The 21,163-nt window shown below is 46.8% G+C and overlaps 1 protein-coding gene across 1 annotated transcript in view; it reads right to left on the bottom strand.

The window, feature by feature from the left end:
* The window catches only part of LOC135394289 (leucine-rich repeat-containing G-protein coupled receptor 5A-like), a 372,926-nt gene that overhangs the window by 161,283 nt on the left and 190,480 nt on the right, over positions 1-21,163 (bottom strand). Inside the window, exon 2 of the mRNA XM_064624974.1 lies at positions 10,164-10,235. Coding sequence (XP_064481044.1) covers positions 10,164-10,235 — 72 coding nt within the window. The remainder of the gene's footprint in view (positions 1-10,163; positions 10,236-21,163) is intronic.

The raw sequence follows: 21,163 nt of genomic DNA on the forward strand, positions 1-21,163 counted from the left end.
ACGGCTGCTTGCACGTACTCTGGAGAGTCCGAATCTATGGAACAACAGGAACAACTTTATTTTATTTATCTATACATACTGCAGCCTTAAAAAGGCTATAGCAGGAGTAGGCGTACATTGCTAGTGAAATCAGTAATAGAAAGTTCTCTCATCAAAGCAGAAATAGAGTTCCATTGAACAATTGAGCGAGGAAAGAAGCTATACTTTGCAGGGAAATCTTGTGATAACTTATCGTTATCTCGGTACGTTCGCCACCGACGCCGTACGGGGACGTGTCTCGTTGTCTGGACCTGCTTTGTGGCGCGAAGTGAGTGCCCTCGAAGTACGACGCTGCTGTGAGAAAGGGGGCTTTTTCCTGCTTGTCGGCTAGATGGTGCGGAACGGGGAATTCTTTTGGTATGTAATCTGGTTGTTTGCATTGTATTTCTTGTGTTGCACCTCTTTGGCCGGGAAACCGGCGGTGGTCCTGGTGAGTGGGCCTCGCCTGCCCTTGGAGGGCAGTAGGATTCCCACAAACTGGCGCCCAACGTGGGGCCGACTGGCGGTTGGCTAAAGAGTTGTGCGGTTTTAGGTTAGGCGCGTGCTGACGGCATTTTAAGCGACGTTCTGGTTTTGGTAGTAGTGTCTGTTGTAGTGTTTTGGGGTACTTTTTTGTCTTTTCTACTTCCCTAGCTTCCCGCCCGCTTAGCCGAGGACGTCAGATACGCCACCATAAGGGTTGGCAGTGCGACTATGATTGAGGGCTTCTCAGACCCTGTCCCAGGAAAAGCCGGGTGCTGCCACTGCAGACATGGCAGGACGCCCTGACTGTGCCTTTTCGACACCTCCACTTCTTCCCAGTACGGGATCCATTCTGGCGCACAGCCGTAAGGCAGAATAAGCCATACGGACGCAAATTCTGAACGCACGTCCCACGTGCCGGCTGCTCGCTTACTTCGCTCGAGACCTTCCCTTCCCGTGAGGGCTCGGAGTCTTTGCTCTTTTTCTTTGCGACTTGCTCGCAGTACCTGAGCGCCCACCGGCGCCGTCATCATATAGCGGGAGTTGCGACCGCTGGACGCAAATAGACTCGGCTGCATGCCCACTTGCAATTAACCAAGTGACGGTCTATGTGCCTTCTACACGGCGCGGCTATTTTATTCTTTCGTATTCGCACGAAAGTTTCTAACGCAGGCGTGTACTCTGATAGGCACCCCTGACCCATCAGCCAGCTTTAACAGTTCGGCGTATGCGGTTTTCTTCCGAGCGAGCTTCAGGGGACGAAGCCGCTTATCGCCGTTTACTGTGCGGGCGTACGACACTCGTCCTTGATCAAAACGGGAGTTTTCCTGTCTTATCGGCGAGCGTATGGTAGACAGGAGCTCCAGCTTGTCTTATCGAACGTATCTGCAGTTTATTGCGGTAACGACGTGCTTTGATTTCACGGCAGTATACCCTTTTCGCCGAGCACAGTGCCCATGTTCCAGCAAAGCTTAAGCTGGCTTCATTCAGAAACGCACGTGTCTGACTGGTTCCCAACAGGCTTGGGGAGCGGTTGTTCCTTCCAAGTGTTCTTCACTGCAGCCCACTCTCTTTCGGGTAGTGCACGTAACGTTATTACTCGGTCGCCAAGACATGGCGCTCTCGTAGTAATTGATTGTTTACATGAGTTGTTTACCGTTTGCACGGTTTGCAGTTCCTTTGGGGACTTATCAGATCCTTCCGCCAGGACGTTCCTCTTGGCGTTTTCTGACATTTTTTGTTTTCAGTCTGTACAATGTCGCAGCGTCGCAGGCACTTTGCAGGCCAGAGAAGTTTCGGCCAAAGCCGTCTGGAGTCAACACCTACGGATTCAACTAACAGTTGGAGGTCCTCCCGTTTCCGGTCTATGGCCACATGGACCGTTGTGGCAGACGGTGCACCAGCTTCATGGGCCTTTCGTTAGAGATGGGCTGCTCAGCCGCGGCCTCTTCGAGGGACGGATTTGACACAGTTCCCTTCACCTTTCCGGGGCTTAACCATCGAACAGCGTCACCCGGTGGATCCCCCAATCCCGTATACGGAGGAGGAGCGCCGTATCCTCTGCCCCGTTTGCCAAGTACCCGCGATTCATCGAACAACCCATCGCAGAGGCGCACTTCATCGTAGCCGAGTTGAAGTAGCTCGTGCTCCCCGAGTTGCTCACGAGGACGTGCAAGCCGCCCTCGCCGTTATCGCCAGACACCGTCCATGTCTTCTACGACAGCCGGAAGTCCAACAACCTGATGTGCCTCTCGAGCGCATGGACGATGTGCTGATTGATATCCCCGATGACCTCTGAATGTGAAAAGCAGCCTTGACGTTGTTTGTTTGTCCCTTTGTTTTGTAAACGCCCGAAGGGCTGTACGGCATTTCGGTTTCGGAGAGTCTAGTCCATCTTTTGAGGGTGGGGGAATGTGGGGAAATCTTGTGATAACTTATCGTTACCTCGGTACGTTCGCCACCGACACCGTACGGGGGCGTGTCTCGTTGTCTGGACTTGTTTTGTGGCTTTTTCCTGCTTGTCGGCTAGACGGTGCGGAACGGGGAATTCTTCTGGTATGTAATAAAACTGTTGTTTGCATTGTATTCCTTGTGTTGCACTTCTTTGACCGGGAAACCGGCGGTGGTCCTGGTGAGTGGGTCTCGCCTGCCCTTGGAGGGCAGTAGGATTCCCACAACTTGAATACATCAATGCGTGTAAAGATAGGTACAATGTTCAAGGGACGCGCACTAGGTAGTGACGAGGGCTGTGCAAAACTAAAATAGGAGGAATACGGCATGTTGATCTGCTTGTAATGATGATTGATGTGTGTTGATCTGCAACAGATACCTGAGTCTTTCCAAAGTTCGCCTGTTGCTAAGGGAAGCTAGATTTAGGGAGTCACGGGCAGATGACGGAGAGAAATGCCTATCAGCTATGTCTATCAACTATTTTAGTGATGATGATTGGGGGTCTTTCATCGCCAGGGCCGATACTCTACCCCATTGCTTGTGTAATGTGGTGAAATGGAATAATGAGTCGCCTCACAGTGAGGACCGAAGTCCTACGGTGTCCAAAAAGGTCAGAAGTGCATTGAGGGCAGAGCGTTGGTGGGCTGGATTTGACCATGAACCAAGCAGTTTTCACACAGTGAGAGGGCGAAAGTCCAGCTGATTTAGAGACACTGAAAGTGTGGTTCTAAAAGGGGGACATATGTTTATTATATATAAAAAAGGAGGGAAAGGTTATATATGAAGGATATATGCGGAGATATGAAAGATCTAGAACACATCCTTCTCCATTGCCCACACTACCAGCCTTCCCGAACCACACTTTCAGGGTCTCTTACTCAGCTGGACTCTCGCCCCCTCACTTTGTTAAAATTGCTTGGTCCATGGCCAAATCCAGTCCACCAACGCTCTGGCCTCAACGCACTTCTGCCCTTTTTGGACACCGTAGGACTCCGGTCTTCACTATGAGGCCACTCATTATTCCATTTCCCACATCACTACCAGTAATGGGGTCGGGTATCGTCATTGGCGATAAAGCTCCCAATCATCATCATAAAATAAAGTTGCTGCTGTTGCCGTCATCTTGCCGTTGAAATAACGAATGATACCTTGTACATACCTTGTACAGGAGGTGCACATGAAAAAACGTTAAGGGGGGGGGGGGAGGCGTAGCCAGACATTTTGGGAATGCTGCGGGTGCGTGTGGGGGTCTGAATAAAATACTGCCACAGCCACAGAATCATATTCCGTATGATCCGGATTGTCGTATAGCGAGCTGGAGTTTCTATTGCCTTGGGAAGAGCAACTCCAGCCTAGAAAGAGTTCCTCGGCTAGCTCAAGGGAAGAGCTCGAGACTCTTAATCTCGAGTGCGTGGATTCAATCCCTACGATGGGAGCCTGTGACCCGTCCCGTGACTCACTGGGTTCTGGGCCCGACCACGCCTTGTCACCCAGGCACCCGGGTTAAGAGAACAGTAATGCCCGCCTGCCACGATAACAAGTTTATTCCACGATACTTTTTCAAACTGCCTCGCTTCGTGCATTGAACCATGAGGCTGGCATGGAACACCAGAGGACGTCACGCTGGGCGCCAAATTGTGGGAATTCCTTCGTGTCCCACTGGGTTCTGGGCATGACATATTGTTGTCACCCAGGCGTAGAGAACGGCAACAGCAGGCGGGAGAGGGCGCAGGCTGGCTTGTACATCGTAGACGTAAAGAAGACACCGAGAGACGCGGAAAATAAAAGGAACGACACAAACTTACTCCAGCTTGCCACATGAGGCTTATTCCACAACACTTCTTGGATGTTAGAACTCATTTCGTGGCTCGAGCCCCACGGCCATTTCGAGTTTGGAGCTTAACGCACGAAGTGAGGCGCCTCGCTTCGTGCCTTGAGCTCCAGATAAATTCACCGCACGGTCCGCGCCGCAGAGTCAGTCGTCATTCAGAATGATCTGACAGAGGGCACCTGAATGATATCATTCGCTTTCTCGACTTGTCGAAAATCAATCAGATATCCAAACTGATACTAAAGGATGTGCACTTCCTGCCTTCAGCAAGTCAGGAAAAGTCTATATCATTTTTCTTGACTGTATCCGTCCGAGTGTGTCATGCACACGACCTACTAGATTATAGCGACCATGTCATACTTCCCAGCGCTGCATTTGGAGGCTAGAGGTGGCGCTACTTATCGGTCCGGTTACTGCTTCCTCAATTTCTACAGTACTTTGTACTTTAGCTTACCTTCGTATTTTTGTACAAGCGGTTGATGTCTCACGAGAAATGCTCTTTTCTAAAGTTGATTATCATCATCATTCTACGCGTTTTCAGAGGAGCTGTTGCTGTCGTCTGCTACGGTAGTCGTACACTCTTAAAAATGAACTTCACCACATAGCACGCTCCTAGCCAACCACCATCCCGAATGACAACGTTCTCGACCCTGATTTGTTGAAAACAGGAGGAGGAGCCTATTTTGTGCCGTGCATAATGGCACAAAATAGGCTCCTCCTCCCGTTTTCAACAAATCTAGCGCGAGAACGTTGTCAACTCCCCTTTCTCCCACTTTCTTTTCCTTTTTTTTGGCTATAGTCGTGACGATGCCCACTTGAGTGCGGCCAACAACGGCAAGCTACCTCGACACCCCCCCCCCCCCTCATTTTTAAGAGCGTACGTCCTCTTCTGCGCGTTCAAAATTCAGATTTCAATTGCCCCATTGCCCAATCATGATGTATATCCCGCGGGCCGATGAGTAGCTCCAGCGGATCGTGCCGACGGGCTCCTCATAGGGGTTGCCGCCCAAGCAGCACGCCAATATTGGTCCAATATTGGACCCATATGGATTGCCAAGATTGCCAATATTGGACCAATATGGGGAGTGCAACCAGGCTCCATATTGGACCAATGCCCATATTGGCGAGCCCATTTTGCGCCAATGTTGCCAATATTTCTGTGATAACACCAACGGGGAGTGCGTGTAATAACAAAGCATTATCTTGTGTAATATTCACCACAGATTAAACTTTCCTCTAATTTTTGTTTTTTATTTCTGCGGATCGAAAAAAAAAATACGAAGAACTACGCCCGCCTTGCTGAAGGACACAAGAAACTCCTAATGCCAAGGATCCCTCAGATGCCTTTATTGGGATCACAATATTCTGTGAACTAAAAGTTCCCAACCCGCTCCGAGACTACAAAGGAGCCAAACACTTTCGTGACGGTGACGCACATACGTCAGAGCAATTCACACTGCTTGCAGCAACTTGCAAGCACCTAATTTTACAGAAGAGCCATCCCTTCCTATCAGACATTCTGTTTTTTGCTTGACCTGCCGCAACTCCGTTATCATTACAGCAACCAGCGACATTTTAGCCCTATGAAACGTCCGTTCGAGCTGTCGCGCATGCGCATTAGCTGTAGGGCGCGTGATTTCGCTCAAACAACCCACTCGCGCTCAGTCGGCTCGACCGATTGGCATTGGCATCGCAAAGGAAGATTGCGGCTATTTCCAGGGTATCATCCCATATGGGCCAAGTGTGCATAAGGCCCAAGTGATCAGAACGCCCAAATGTTCATAAGACCCGAAAAAAATTTGGGTCAAATGAGAAGGGCAGGGTAAGGTGTCCAGAAGGCCGAAATGCCCAGAAGGCCAAAATATTCATATGGCCCGAATGGTCATATGGCCCGAAACCCAGGAGGGAAGACCAGGAGTGACCTAGACACTGTATTTTCTTTGCACATATGCGCAATATTAATTAAGTGGTGAATGTGACAGAGGAGAAAAAGGTAACTGAAATAAAAATATTAATAAAAGTACTGAAATGAAGAAACAAATCTTCAAGCAAACAAGATATAAATGTGACAAAAGTAAAATACACGTAAATATTGAATCCTTACAGCGTTCAATATTTCGCTCGGTACAGATTGGTAAGCTCTGTGCCTAATATATTTATTGAACAAGTGATTCGTTTGCCGCATTAAAAGCTCTTCAACTTTCGCTTGAATACTGCTATGACGCACAATATGTAGCGCTTTTTCTGCGAAGGTATCCAAGCCGGGCACGGCAGTAGCGTAGCCAGAAAAAAATATTTCTGGAGGGGTTCAGGAGGAAATTTGCATAGGAGAGAAGGGTTTACTCCTCGTTTCTCTCTTCCAGATGCGCTACCAAAGGTACGATTTCGGGAGGGGTCTGAACGTCGCAAACCACGCCTACGCATGGGACCGTTTTTTCCGCACTAACCCATCGGTGCAATTTTTTCCGAGACCATTTGTTCCGTCACCAAATTTTCCGGGGCCATTTTTTCGGGGCCGTTCGACCAAATGGCGCTCTATCAAATAGGCGGACACCTTCGAATTGATTCTGTAGCTGAACTCTTTGGAGACTACATTTCACAAGGCGGAAGAAGCGCATTGTTTGTGTTCACGTGAGATGCGCGCTGCAGAAGGAGCATATTCCACTGAGTGACCGAGTGCAATTGTCCAAAATGGGCACTGCTTGATGAACATAATAAATCTCAGTCCCGAGCAAAATACCAAGCCGTAGCGATTCTCGGCAAAGTGTGGAATTCCTGCGCAGTCACACCTGAAAAGCGATTTTACAGAAAAATATTTCTCGCATATAACTCGCACTGATAAAAGTACCGCATTTTTCTGTGTACGAGCTCCGTTATATATAAAAAAAAGTTCTCTGAAGAAGTCCTGCACAGGATGATGACCCGCATATGATGACATTAGATGACGCGCAGGACTTCTTCAGAGAACTTCTTTCAATGTATAACGGCGCTTATACACTGAAAAATACGGTCGAAAAAATACACTGTTAGTCTTCCTTTCTGGTTTTCGGGCCATATGACCATTTGAGCCTTCTGGGCGTTAGGGCCTTCTGGACACCTTATCCTGTCCTGCTCATTTGACCCAAATGCGCAAAAGTCCCAATTTTTTTTCGGGTCTTATGAACATTTGGACGTTTTGGTCACTTGGGCCTTATGCACACTCGGGCCATATGAGATAAAACCAACGTACTTGGCAATCCCAATGTAACGTTCGCTAGAATTCGACAACTCAACATTCCACGTTCTGGAAATGGTTATATCTCATATGGCCTTGAGGAAGTTGTTGGATGTAACGATTGTCTGAATTGGGTATTTCACACGCTTCAACGTTCAATCTTGCCGTGCTGCTTGGGCATTTGTGCAACACGGGTACGTACCATTTTCTGTATTTTCACTCAATATGGGGTGTACGCGGGCAATATGGGGCCCATATATCGCCAGGAGTTTCCCAATATGGGCTCAAAGTTGCAATATGGGGCCCATATTGCCAGGATTTTCCCAATATTGGCACGAACTGGGCAATATGGGGCCATATTGCCATTTTCAGCCAATATGAGGAAAATCTTGGCGAAACGGGTCCCATATTGGACCCGTATCGCCAATGACCAGCCAATATGGGCCCAATATTGTGTGCTGCTTGGGCGATTATGACACGGTCGCTATAATCTAGTACACTCTTAAAAATGAACTTCACCACATAGCACGCTCTTAGCCAACCATTACCTCGAATGATATCGTTATCTGCCCTGATTTGTTGAAAACGGGAGGCGTACGCCTTTTCTGTGACACTTATGCTGTTCATAATTGTCACAGAAAAGGCGTACGCCTCCCGTTTTCAACAAATCGGGACAGATAACGATATCATTCGAGGTAATGGTTGGCTAGGAGCGTGCTATGCGGTGAAGTTCATTTTTAAGAGTGTAGGTCGTGGTCATGCGACGAAGTTCTGTTTTTAGAGTGTAGTTCCGTACGCAGTCCACACACGGAAACCTAGAGCTTGAACGCATTCAAAAACTGGCCATCCGAGTCAGTTTGAACAAGTGTCGTTGTTCAGACTCTGTACCTCCTCTTTATGCAAATACTGGTCCTTTAAAATTGTACCGCAACAGCGACAGGCTAAAGTTTCTCTATTTTATTATTAGTGGCAAGTTAGAGATAGATCTGCACAGGGCTACATGCACAGAGCTAAAGGCGTTCTTCCACGTATGGCTCTTACATTAGGGTTACACGATACGTTATCACCGTGTAATTGTTCGTCTAGCGCTGTTTTTGTGTATTTGTTGTTCCCCGATACATTACGATTATGCATATTACGCTTGTGAGTTTCTACATTCCCCCCCATTCCTGTCTCGATCGCCGACTGGCTCTCGACAGTTCTGAATAAATGAATAAGTAGCACTGTTTAACAAAATAGCCCCTTACCATTTGTTTTTTGGTGTATGTGACTTATCGCAGTAAAGCTGAATTGTTTTGTCGTAACCCACTTACCCTCTGTGGTTCTGCGCTCAGTGAATAAATTCGTAAACAAATCATTCTGCGTCAGCTGGCTGCAATGGCGCAACCTTAAGGCCCGTCCCCCCCCCCCCCCTCCCATTAGCCTCTGCCATTCTCTTCCACTACGATGATTCAAATTTCAAAATTTCCAATCCAAGTGAAATGGAGGTGCCCGAGCAGAAAGTGCAATCATTTTCACTTGACAACGATTATAAAGAGGGCCAAGCTGGTTTCTACTTTACTTCTTCTTTTTTTTTTTTTTTTTACGTAACCTTATCTTAGCAGGAATCAGAGGGCCGGCTAAGAGATGTTCATGGGGACCGGGTGTGAAAAGTGAACTGATTTCACTCTCACCATCATCCCGAACGACAGGAGGCGTGCGCCTCTTTTGTGACACTGATGCGGTAACGTTAATTGTCATAAAAAGGCTCTCGCCCTGCGCTGTTCACAAATCAGGGGTGATAACGGTGCCGTTGCGCGCGTTAAGTAGCGGCTCTGCGGACTCTGCGGCTGTGCACATTGCGTGTGCAAACCGCCTCTAGGCCTCTCGGTGTCACTGTATGTTCATTACCGGTAGAGCCGTCTTCCGATCCGGCTGTCTGCAGAATAAAGTTGCAGGTGGGACAAACCAGAGATGAGCGCGGGAGCGGCACGCTCCGCAAAAAGAGCCGTCCCGTTTAGTGAAAAGGAGCACGCTCCTTAACGCGCCCATTCTGTGCAGTGGTTTTCCTTCAGCGTGTTATATGGTCAAGTTCCGTTTTATGGGCGGAGTTAGAAGTAACTGCATGCTGATTTGTCATAGGAAGGAGCACGTTCCGTTTCCTTCGAAAATCACGAAACAAAAAAAAATTAGCTGCATCTTTGGACATTGTGCCAAACGCTTCTAGATGCAGTAGCGTTATTCGGGCCGTCTTTATTTTTTGGCGGGTATTTTAGCGAAATGCGCTTTGCAATGGTATTAAACGTTCATTGATGAGGCCGTGAGATAAAAAAAGGTGGGTGAACCCTAATATTATCGGGCACCCTTAAGACACAACTTGACCACATAACAAGCTGAAGGTCCACAGAATGATACCGTTATGAATCTAGATTCAAAGAGAACTGGCCGAACGCCTTTCGCGTGTGACAGTTAACATAAATATAAAGCGTCACAAAAAGCTGTACGACTCTCATTTTCGATACATCAGTGGGGGAGAACGTTGTCACTGCGAATGATGGCTGGCTCCAAGCGTGATAAGCGGTCAAGTTCTGTTTTAAAAGCGTACAGCGTACACGATAATAAAATGGTTTGTCTCCAACGCTGCGGCGTGCGTTGATCGTGGCGTGTGATCAGTGGCGCGAAACTTACAGTTCTTCGAGGTGTGAGTAGTTGTCGAAGGCGTCCTCCTCTAACGACGACAGGTTGTTCCGGCTCAAATCCCTGCAAGACAAGTGAAATAGGTTAGAGTAAGCATTAGCATGTACCTGCCATAATCAGTTCGGAGAGAGAAAATACACCTGCCATATTGGCAGCAGCAAGCACAGTAAGTATGCTCCACACTATCCGCAGTCACTCCTGACCAACGGTGTTCGCCGTCAACACCTCATTGCTGAAGTGTGTGATATTGGCGTGTTCGGGGCAGTAGGACATATTATGGCGGCGCATCATAGCCGGCACTTCGTCGTCTACAGTCGAGGGATGGCGCAGCGAGCGAAATGGTTCGCGCAGTCACCGCTTCACAACATTTTGGCGCTTGCTTGGAAATGCAGTACCGCTGACGTAACGTCTTCTTTTTGTGTTATTTTTGTTTTCTCTTGGCGCGCGTCGGGTCAAGCGAAATCTTGTGTAAACATATGACCGCTCGTGCTCACCCATGCCAAGTCCAATACTGTAAACACGCATATCGCGCTCAGCCAGACGGAGCAATTAGTGGCGCGGCTTTTGAATGCGCACAGGCTGTCCAGCTGTCTCCTGAACTTTTTCGTTGATCTGTTGCTGTTCCGTGCTGTGTTGTTGTCTGGCGAAGGGTTAGTCACCAGTCGTTTCGTGTGATTTCTGCAATGCTTGCGCATATAATAAACGAAACCTCTCGTAACATAAAAAAACCTAGGTTGGACACGACGCGGTTCAAACAAGTTGATGTCGACATGTTATAGCCTACCGACATTACGCGGAAATTGCGAAATGAAACCGCAACCTGTTTTCTTTATTTCCTCTCACCCTGGGCTTACAAATTTCAGACTACGTTGTGGTGGTGCAAAACGCTTCATTTACTTGCACAGTCAACGGAAATGAAATAAAACTGCAAAGAGGCTGCATAGCGTTTCCCATATCCTCGGACATCAGTGGAGGAGAAGGAGAAAGGCAAAAGAGAAGAAGAAAAGGGAAGAAAAGCAGGGTGGAGGAGAAAAATGTGTGTGCGTGGACCATACAGCTGCTTGGAACGTAAAGTGCGAATGGAGGTTTCCAGTTTGGTCGAGTATATAATACGGGTCTGTCGTGCTCATCCTGGTCGTCACTAACCACGGCCCCAGACTTCGCCCAAATACAGATCAGCATGTCGTGAACTGGATCTCTGATGTCCCATTCGTCTGGAAGTGACCTTCATCTCGTGGATCTCGGAGTGAGAGAATTTCATAACAAATTGTCATTGTGAGTGTCATCTTGCCTATCCGCGCAGGAACTTCCAGAAATCCACTCTGGCTTTCTTTCTCGTCCTCGTCGAGGCTGCCGACATCAGATGACCTTGTCTCGATTAGCAAAAGGCACACGGCACACTGATTACAATTCTTCTGGCTTAGCGTACTTCCTTCTGTAATCGGGAACTCTAATTCGCATGCTTCGAGGGTAGCGAGGGTCAACAGGCTCTGGCAGGAGGTAGTCGTTATGAATTCGCGCAAGGCACACCACCCTTTTCTCATTCCGAAAGGCGTCGTCCTGTACCTACAATGAAGAGGCAGTACTGCCGGTTGGTTATACGTGGAGTTGGCCGTGGATCTGGTATCAGTAGACATGCGCGCACTTCCACAGACCGCACTTCCTCGGTTCCGGTACGTGACTCGCTGTCCTGTACGCTTGCTACCGTCCGCCAGTTGGTCCTCATATTTCGCGAATGTTCCGGTCACACACTGCATGTTTAGTGCGGCACATAACTGAGCATCGGCTCAATATGCCGTTTCACTAGAGAGGACTCCCAAAACTACAGCGGTGTTCACGTCCATATGATCTTGTCCGATGCTTGGTGGAACCTCAGTGTCAGCCACACCATTTAGTGTGCACATTTTGCACTGCAGTGTTAGTTCACTGCGCAGTTCTTTTCTGCGTTCAGAAACGACTTCCATGTCCGCAAGTGCACAACTGAATGGGTGGAGCGCCTTGATGCATTAGTGAAGACAGACGTAACTAAAGCCCACAATATTGGCATGTAACTAAAGGCCAAAACGTTGACATGTGACTAAAGCCCACAATACTTCGCGCGATCTCAGCCTGTTCCTCTACAGCCTCCTTCATTGCCGGCCATGCTACCTGTTCGATTCCGTCCGCCAGTTGATCTTGGTATTTAGCGAATGTTCCGGTCGTCATACATGGCATGTTTAGAGCGGCACAGAACTCAGCAAGGGCTGAATATCCTGCTCCACTAGAGATGACTCCCAGAACTGCAGCGGTGTTCACATTCATGTTATCTTGATCTACGCTTGGTGGGCGCTCAGTGTCAATCACATCCTTCAGTCCACATATTTTGCACTGCAATGTTAGTTCACTGCGCAGTCCTTTCCTGCGTTCAGAAATCACTTCCATGTCCGCAAGTGTACAACTGAAAGGGTGAAGAATTCCGAGCGCCTTGAAACTCCTGAACAGATGCATTAGGTCCACAATCCGTCTCCCTTCTGTGGCACCGGGTCCGTCTTCTGGTGGGCTTGATGACCCTTCCTCAATGTCGACAGCTCCGGCGTCGTTCGACGCAAAGGTAGACGAGTGGTCTCCTTCCAGTGTGACGGATGCACCGTGCAAACGCCGTACCTTGTGCATCCTCAACAGCTGTCGCCTGTCATGCTTTCGCTTCCCGTAAACTCTTGTAGAACCCATTTTGCTGAAGCGCTGTAGCAGAGGCCGGCGAACGAACAGCGGCTGAGACCCTGTTCGTCGTAGACGTGCCGAATAGCGTACACAAACGCCGGAAACCTTTGTACGCTTTGCTTCGGACGAAAGCGCAAGGTTTGTGTCTCGCGCACACGAGGCGGAGGTATCCAGGTGTTGTAATCTTTGCTTCATCGTGCGAGCAACTACACATGTATAACTTTCTGAGGTACCACTAAGGTATTACTGGCATCATATGCTCACGTTCATCCGTGTCCGCCCTGACGCCCTCATTGTGTAACGGTGTGAGGAAGACGGCACGGTGGGTTTGCCGTGCCGCCGGTTTTTGACGCTTCTGCCATCCTAGTGCTCCCTCATGATGTCGTAACGCTGAGATTCATTTCCCAACCTGAGAGGGCCAACATTTCTATCCATTCATTTACCGTACTTCGACCTGGGTCCCAAGTGCCCCGCTTCCATTTCAGCTTGCATTCCGATTCAACTTCGATCCTGAATAACTTTTCTCAGCAGAAGCATATCTGCACACTTGCCCATCAAATTGTCCACTGTACCTTATTGTACATTAAACGATATGGACGTGTCCGAAATCTGCCCCAACCAGCTCCGTCCGCCGCCCGGAATTCCAAATGCTTAGAGTCTAGGGGACCGCACTTGATCCGCGCTCCTAACCACGTCATGGGACAAGGGGATACCCAGTGCGGTTCAAATAACTATTGTAAAGTTGTCCCATGAAACAACAGACCCCCCTTCCCGTTGACATCCTACTGGATGAGTGCTGAAAGCACTGCCAGGTTTCCGGCATCCATGCAGTGTAAAAGAAAAGACTTCGCTGTATAACCTATCCAGCGCTACTATTTTTCTTTTTTTTACAAGCACGATCCTTCCACATTTCTGTGGCTGCGACCGGGAATTCCAAGACAAATAAGTTCCATCTACTGTTCTCTCGAGAAAATGAGCATCGTTGAACAAACAATAAACAAAATTTGGGGCTGGGCTACGCTGCCCGTGCTCTTGCTTCCGCGTCACGGTCAACGTCGGCCTCGTCGTCTTCCGGCCACGTGCAGCGGTATATCATTTCCAGCGGTCAAATTGTTGTTGCTTGTGACGACACACTCGATGAGAGATGGCAGCACTGCGCTGCCCATTCTGAAGCGGCGTACTCCACGGATGACCATACCTGACAAAAACTCGTGTGCCGAGTCAACGGCTTAACATAGATGAAATCTTTTTGTTGGTATTAGTTCTTGATATGTTTTTCTAGTGCATGATCGAGCCAGATTTTCGATTTTGGGCGGCTCTATTTTGGAAGCGAGCGGAATCTCGAAATATAGCTTTTCCCAAACCTTTCGACGACGATATAAAAATTTCTGAGTCTAAAACGCAAGATCTGCTTCGATCAGGCACTAGATCTATGCATCCTCTTCCATTTAAAAGCAGTTGCACGGAGATCAACCAAATTTTCGCGGCGCTACGGCAGTTGAAAAATGTATGGGGACTCCCATAGAACGTCGGTGGTGATGCACCGCCTGATGTCATGTCGTTTGGCTGACCCTTCCGTCCCCTTTTTTTTCTTTGTTCTAATAAGTATACCCCCCTCCCCCCTCTAGCTCGACAAAGAGGAAAATTGATGAGTTTGAATACGGTCGTGGTTGAAAGATTTAACTTGCAACCCAACAAAATAATGACAGAAATGTCTTCATGCATCAGTACTGCTTCGTTGAATAGACTGTCCAAAAATGAACTCAACGAAGAATATTACTGGTAATGACGACTGTCATTGAAGTCACAAAAACGTAAAAAAAAATTGAGATGGACGCAGACATGCTCGACAGGTCGCTCGGTAGAGACATACCAGAGACACAATAATAACTCCGAGCTATTAGCTAATGGTTGGACGATTTCAACAAAGAAAATGTTGCCGAAATATATTGTAGAAAGCACGATGGGGTCGTTGCCGCAGTTGAGGAACGACGAACACTTTGGTGCGAGGAATTCAAATGTGAAGGGAAGTGTGCCAGGAAACCTTTTGAGATCTGAAATGCATTTCACTGAAATTATGCGTCGAATAAGTAGCGAACGTATAAGTAAATGTTTGCGCCGACAGTGTACTCAATTTCTTTTAAAGTGCGCAATGAAGGCGAGTGCCTTTATTTAATTCAAGTGTACGAGCACCAAACACTAGCAATCAACACCACCATGCACCAACCTTATTTCGATAAAGACGATTTACGAAACTCCGTATATGCAAGCTGTCGTACGCTTTCTGTAGGAAAAGGCAGTCGAACTCGCTTCAAACGATAGGAACATATCTCTCGCATAACCATGGCAAAAGTGACATAACCTGCCTTCCGCTATCATGATAATGATCAACAACATTACCCGTTGAAAATAGCAAGCGCTAAACTCATCACGAAAACGACAGTTGAAAAGTTAGGAGAGATGGACGCTGTTTTTGAACTATCTATTCTGTATAGATTACAGTACACTATCAGTGCGATCCACATCTGGACCGGAAGAGGAGGCATTCATCAATCCTATAGTCCCTGAGATTAATCCGATTGAGTGCGCGTGGGCGTCCTCAGATTGCGCACGCAAGAGTGCTGACAGCAGTGACATGTGCGTGGATGATGCTATGTACGTGCGCATGCTGCGCAAGTATATTAATAATTGCTAAAGTATCTTATTCACTGTCCTCGAGCTGTAGGAACGCTCAGAAGGGCACACTGCGCATAATTTGTACGACTGTTCATAAACAATGGAATCCCTCCACCGGACACGTCGTCCTGTGCAAAGGACGCTACATACGGGTGATCGTGTGTTGAGATTTCAGCGCAATAACGCTTGATCGTATCGCGCGACATGCACTCTAAAAACAGAACTTCACCGCATAGCACTATGTGCGCCAACCAATGCCACGAATGATAGGGTTATCGCTTCTGATTCGGAGAGCGAGGGAGGCGTACGCTTTTTTGTGGCAATCTGGATGGATGATTATCGTCACAAAAAGGCGTATGCCTCCCTCTCTCTTCCCGTCGATAGAAGCGATAACCCTATCATTCGTGGCAATGGTGGCAATGTGTGCTATGCGGTGAAGTACTGTTTTTAGAGTGTAAAGCCACCAATTATCATTATATCTGAATTTTCTGTGTTAAAGCAGCGAAAAGAAAAATCATGCGCTATTTGACTAACATCAATTTACCTAACCCCCTTGTCGAGCCTTTCCCAGATTAAAGATACGAACTGCCAAGCAGCAGACAGGCGACGGAGTTTAATAGCCTCGTAAACCCTGCACAACAAATTAGATATATGTGACGGAATTTAATTTGCTAGCAAACTTACGCTCGGAGCGACGTCTGGTGGGAAACGCCCGATTCGTCAATGCCTTACGTTCCCGATAGTGATTTGCTAGTCCTCATGGCTACGTAGCCGACTTTTTTTTTTCTTCTTGTTTCAGATCCAGCGTTATGCGCATGAAATGTAGCCTTGCCGCCGTACTTAACAAGCAATGCTAAGTTGGTGCGAACTTCTACACAGTGTTGCGCGTATCATGCCATTTTAACTGTCTAAAACACTATAGTGTGATTCGGACGAAAACTGTGAAGATAAAATCAATAAATTTTATGAGATTGCACGTGTACTACTGCACGTGTACTACTATTGCTCGTGTACTGCTACCATACAGGCAGTTTATGTTGATGGCTTGTACTTTAACGGCTTCTTGCTTGTAAACACAGCGCAACAAGTTACAAACGTGACAGAGAACGCTTAAAGGAGTTGGGACAGGTCATCCCATGTAATCCCAGATAAACGTAAAAAAACGGTGCTTAGCACCGATATGACCCTGCATTGAAAGTTACACAACGAAGAGGTTAATACAAACGGCGAAAATGGGCACCGCAGATACCGAAACTCGTGTGGCTCTGACATCACAGACCTCACCGCCACCAGTGAGGCAGCGCACGAGAAGTCACGTGCTTACGGCTGCCAATGAGAATGGACGCAAATCTGAAGTCTGTGACGTCTGCGCTTTGCGCGGGAGTGCGTTCGTGGGCTTGTGTCTCGCTAAGTACAACACGTAGAAGAATAATTATTTTTTCCTCTGTATTCTGTTGTGCAATACAATGCGTCCATGATGTAATGAACCACATCTATGAAAGTGTCACAACCTTGCTAGCAAAATTGAGGTATAAATGCTCGGGGCGACATCTGATGGCAAAGAATATCCCATCCGTCAAGCAACAATGATTTATGTTCCCGACTGATTTGCTGGTCCTAATGGCTATGTAGCCTTTGCGTAGCCAACTTCTTTTGTTCTTGACCTAGTGTTGTCCGCATGCAATGTAGTTTTGCTGCCATACTTTACGAGCAATGCGCAGTTTGTGACCAGTTCGACATAGTGTTGCCCGTAATTTTCAATTTTCTAAAAAACTATGAATGCAATAGGGAGGAAAATTGTGACTTAAGACCAGTGATGGCCAGTAGTTAACTACATGTAGTTAAACTACTAGTTAAACCACCTGATTGCAGTTAAAAAGTAGTTATCAACTACTTGCAGAAATGTCGTGGCAACTACTAGTTAAACTACTCTTTCGAGTAGTTAACTACAGTAGTTAGGTTACTGCAGAGGCCAACTACTTCCAATTTTGTCGCAAGCTTTACGGCACGATTGTGCTTCCGACTTTTACCTTGAGCTACTTGCTTGATGAGAACGGAGGTGCAGAGCAATTGTGCCGTGCATGTGTACTAAACCTTCACTTTTATCACTGCTTGTGATTCATATTTAGGTGTCCAAGAACACTATAGAATGGGATTGGTGTTGATGGACAACGTTAAGTGGTTATAAATGTAGTTAAAATACATTGCAGTAGTTAAAGAAGTAGTTTTAACTAATGTACCTCCCCTGAAAAGTAGTTGAACTACTCCATCGCGAAGTAGTTAGTTACAGTTAAACTACTGTAGAAGTAGTTAGTGGCCATCACTGCTTAGGACTACTGATTTAGGGCTCCGGCTATCGAACAGATAAATTTTCTGAGATTGCACCTCGACTACTTTACGGTACCTTTAAATTCAGTGCAGTAAATTTCTATTCGCTCAGGGATCCTATCACTTCCTCTCCCTCGACTAGGCTTTCACAATTTTTTATTTTTGCTCTTTTTTTTTTTTTTTGTCGATCACCGAGTGTTCTTTCTGTTCTCCAAAGCTTCACGCGAAAATACAGCGGGGGAAAATATAAATCGAAGCACCAGCGTAACATTTTTTCTTAACACTTCTTTCATTTTGTTGCCATTCAGGCAGACATGTCTGGCAATTGTTTTCGATTGCGACTACTCTCTTTAGTTAAGGTCTAGTGAATAATGAAAAATAATGGAATTCTCCTGTAGTATCTTATAATCTATCCAATTATATTTTCTTATGTGTATCCGCATGTTTTTCAGCTTTCTGAGAAATGCATAGCAGTAAGTAATGTGGATACTGGGGCTTAGTTTTAGAGTACAAGGAGTTCTAAATGAATTCTGTATGCGCATTGATGATATATTTCACATTGTTAATTTCGATTTTGCTGTTCGCAGCAGGTGAACATGTGTCGTGCACTATACAGGAAGAGAGTCATCGGAGAAACACAACAAAATGTTTCCCTGGTAATTTCACGGAAATGGCTGTGCTTTTCTTTTCTTTTCTTTTCTAAATACGTACCATGTCGGGACGTGAGTGAGGCATGTCCGTCGAGGCTAAACCAGTCAAACTATTTTAGCTGATATATGCCGTCGAGTGGTCGAGTGCGACTCAAATATTCTTTCACGTTGTATGCTAGGCTTGCTGATACTGTGCTTTGCCTTCTTTGATAATTGCCTTATTTAGTCGTTATACTGTATACAATTTTTTTATCCCTTACAGATTGTTTATAAGTAAAGCTATGAGAACAACTGACAAAATGGCGTAGATGCAGGCTAGCTGGTGGATGAACTCCACAATGTAAAATCCTCAGTATGGGCGGACGCACCCTATGTGTGAATCTACGCCCAGTAAAAAATTAACCCTTTAGGTACGGGGTTTTAGGTGAAAGCGGGTTAGCGGAATGGGAGATCTTCTGTATACCGTATTTTTCGGATATAACGCGCACCGATGTATAACGCGTACCCCTTAAAATTAGCGAAAATTGAAAAAAGTTCGGCGTATAACGGGCACAGATAGATAACGCTCACCAACGTCATACAACTCCCAATTCCTTACTTTTCAGCAAGAAGTGGGCTCTGTATCTCTCTTGTTGTACATAGCAACGAAGCACAAGTGTTGTTTATTATATTACTACCATTTGTTATTATTATAGTTTATTCACCTACAATGTACGACCTCTATTTTAAAGTACAGGTCTGCCACCCAAGTGGTCATCGAGAGAACGTGAGGTCACGTGAAAACACCAGGGCACACTTGACCCTCAGCCGGCCTCTTCACCATGCTTTGATCACCTGAACTGCCATCTCCATCATCACCTTTCATTATCTACAGTTGGCACTGTGGGAGCGCCCAGTCTGCTGGCCGGTATCAGCCCCATGTCATTATCACTTCCTTATGTGCGTGTGTGTTGACCCTCAGCTGGCTCATGCGTGCTATGTCGCCCTCAGTCAGGAGCAATGCCGCTGCAAGGCGAAGCAGCTATCCATCGCAGGACCTAGGAGGTCTACTGTCCTTTATTTCTCGAATGTCTACCCCCTCATAACCAGATAAAGACGCGCCGCATTGAACCCCGCGTGTGGCAATATCTACAGGCAAGTCGCCCGACATCCCCCTAAAAGTCGACCTTCCGGGAAGAGGCTCCCGTAGATAACGCGCAGTGCCTCTTCGCGACACTTTTTTAAATGTATAATGCGAGCGTTATACACCCGAAAATACGGTATATGGCATGGGGTCTCTAAGTGTCGTGTTTATCTGCTTGTAACTACCTCTTGACCCTTGTTCTACTTGATGCCAATGCACATAAATGTATTAACTGATTAACAGAAAAGAGAAGGATACCATTCTGAATGACCACTGGTTCTGGGGATATTGTGCAGTGAGGTTCTGTTGTTAGACACGGTAAGCTACTTCGACCCCCCCCCTTTTCTGTTTTGAGATAGTTCCCACAGTTAGTTAGCAAATCTCGCGTAAAAATGATATCAGCCTGTCTAAATCAATATACGTGTACATTTTGGAGAAGATATGACATATCACTGCCGCGAATGCAAAAGTGAGTCTGGCCATTAGCAGGAGCCTAAAAAAGAGGCTCGACCTGTCAATCAAATTGAGCGTTTTTCATTGTCTTCTGTTTCCAACGCGGGCCGCCATGACACCAAAATTTTCCCCCAAAATGGCGGCGTGGATGGAAACGGCGAAGCGAGAATTTCATTTTTTTTCACAAACTACTTTAATTTTATTCCGTAAGTGTATATTCTGTTGCAATTATCTTGCAAATCACGTTTAAATTACGCTCCATACAGTGTCGATGTTTACGTGAAAAGAATGTGTTTGGTCGTCCTTGTTAGGCTAAGTAAAGACAGCGATCGCAAGCATACAGGAAGGAGAACGCTACTGATGCCTGCATTTTATGACAGACCTTTATTCATATGCACACCTTTGCCTGTGCTTGACTCAATCCTGTTATGTTTCATAGTTAAAATACGTATAATACCGACACTCTGTTCGAACAAGCAGTTCTGCCGGCCAATCAGTTCTGCTAGCAAGCACTTCTGCTGTTCTGCGCCTTCCCGACATGCCCCTCTCCATCCAGATGACACCGATAAAAGTGGTCGCAAAATCCATTATGTTGGTAGGTCGCCAGAGGATATCCTATTCAATCCAATCCAATCCAGTTTCCCGAAAATGTCGGCACCGAGTGAATAATATAGCTTTGATAGCCTAGCGAACTGTATTTTACTACGCCTTCTGATATTTACTACGCCTGCTATTTTAATACTACGCCTTCTGATTCGAACGTTTGATTCGACGTCGGCAGAACTGGTCCAATATTGGACCAGTTCTGCCGACGTCTAGCCAATATTGGGCCAAGTGTCTGTCCTGCTTCGGTAGTACACTCTTAAAAATAAGGGGGAGGGTCGAAATAACTTGCCGTTGTTGGCCGCACACGAGTGGGCATCGTCACGACTATAGGCAAAAAAAAAAAAAAAAAAGGGAGGGGGGGCAACAGAGTTGATGAGTTCAAAGTGAGTTCAACAAATTAACTTCACTGCATAGCACGCTCCTAGCAAAATATCATCTCGAGTGACATCTTCCTC

Source organism: Ornithodoros turicata, chromosome 5 (genome assembly GCF_037126465.1).
Source record: "Ornithodoros turicata isolate Travis chromosome 5, ASM3712646v1, whole genome shotgun sequence".
NCBI lineage: Eukaryota > Metazoa > Arthropoda > Arachnida > Ixodida > Argasidae > Ornithodoros > Ornithodoros turicata.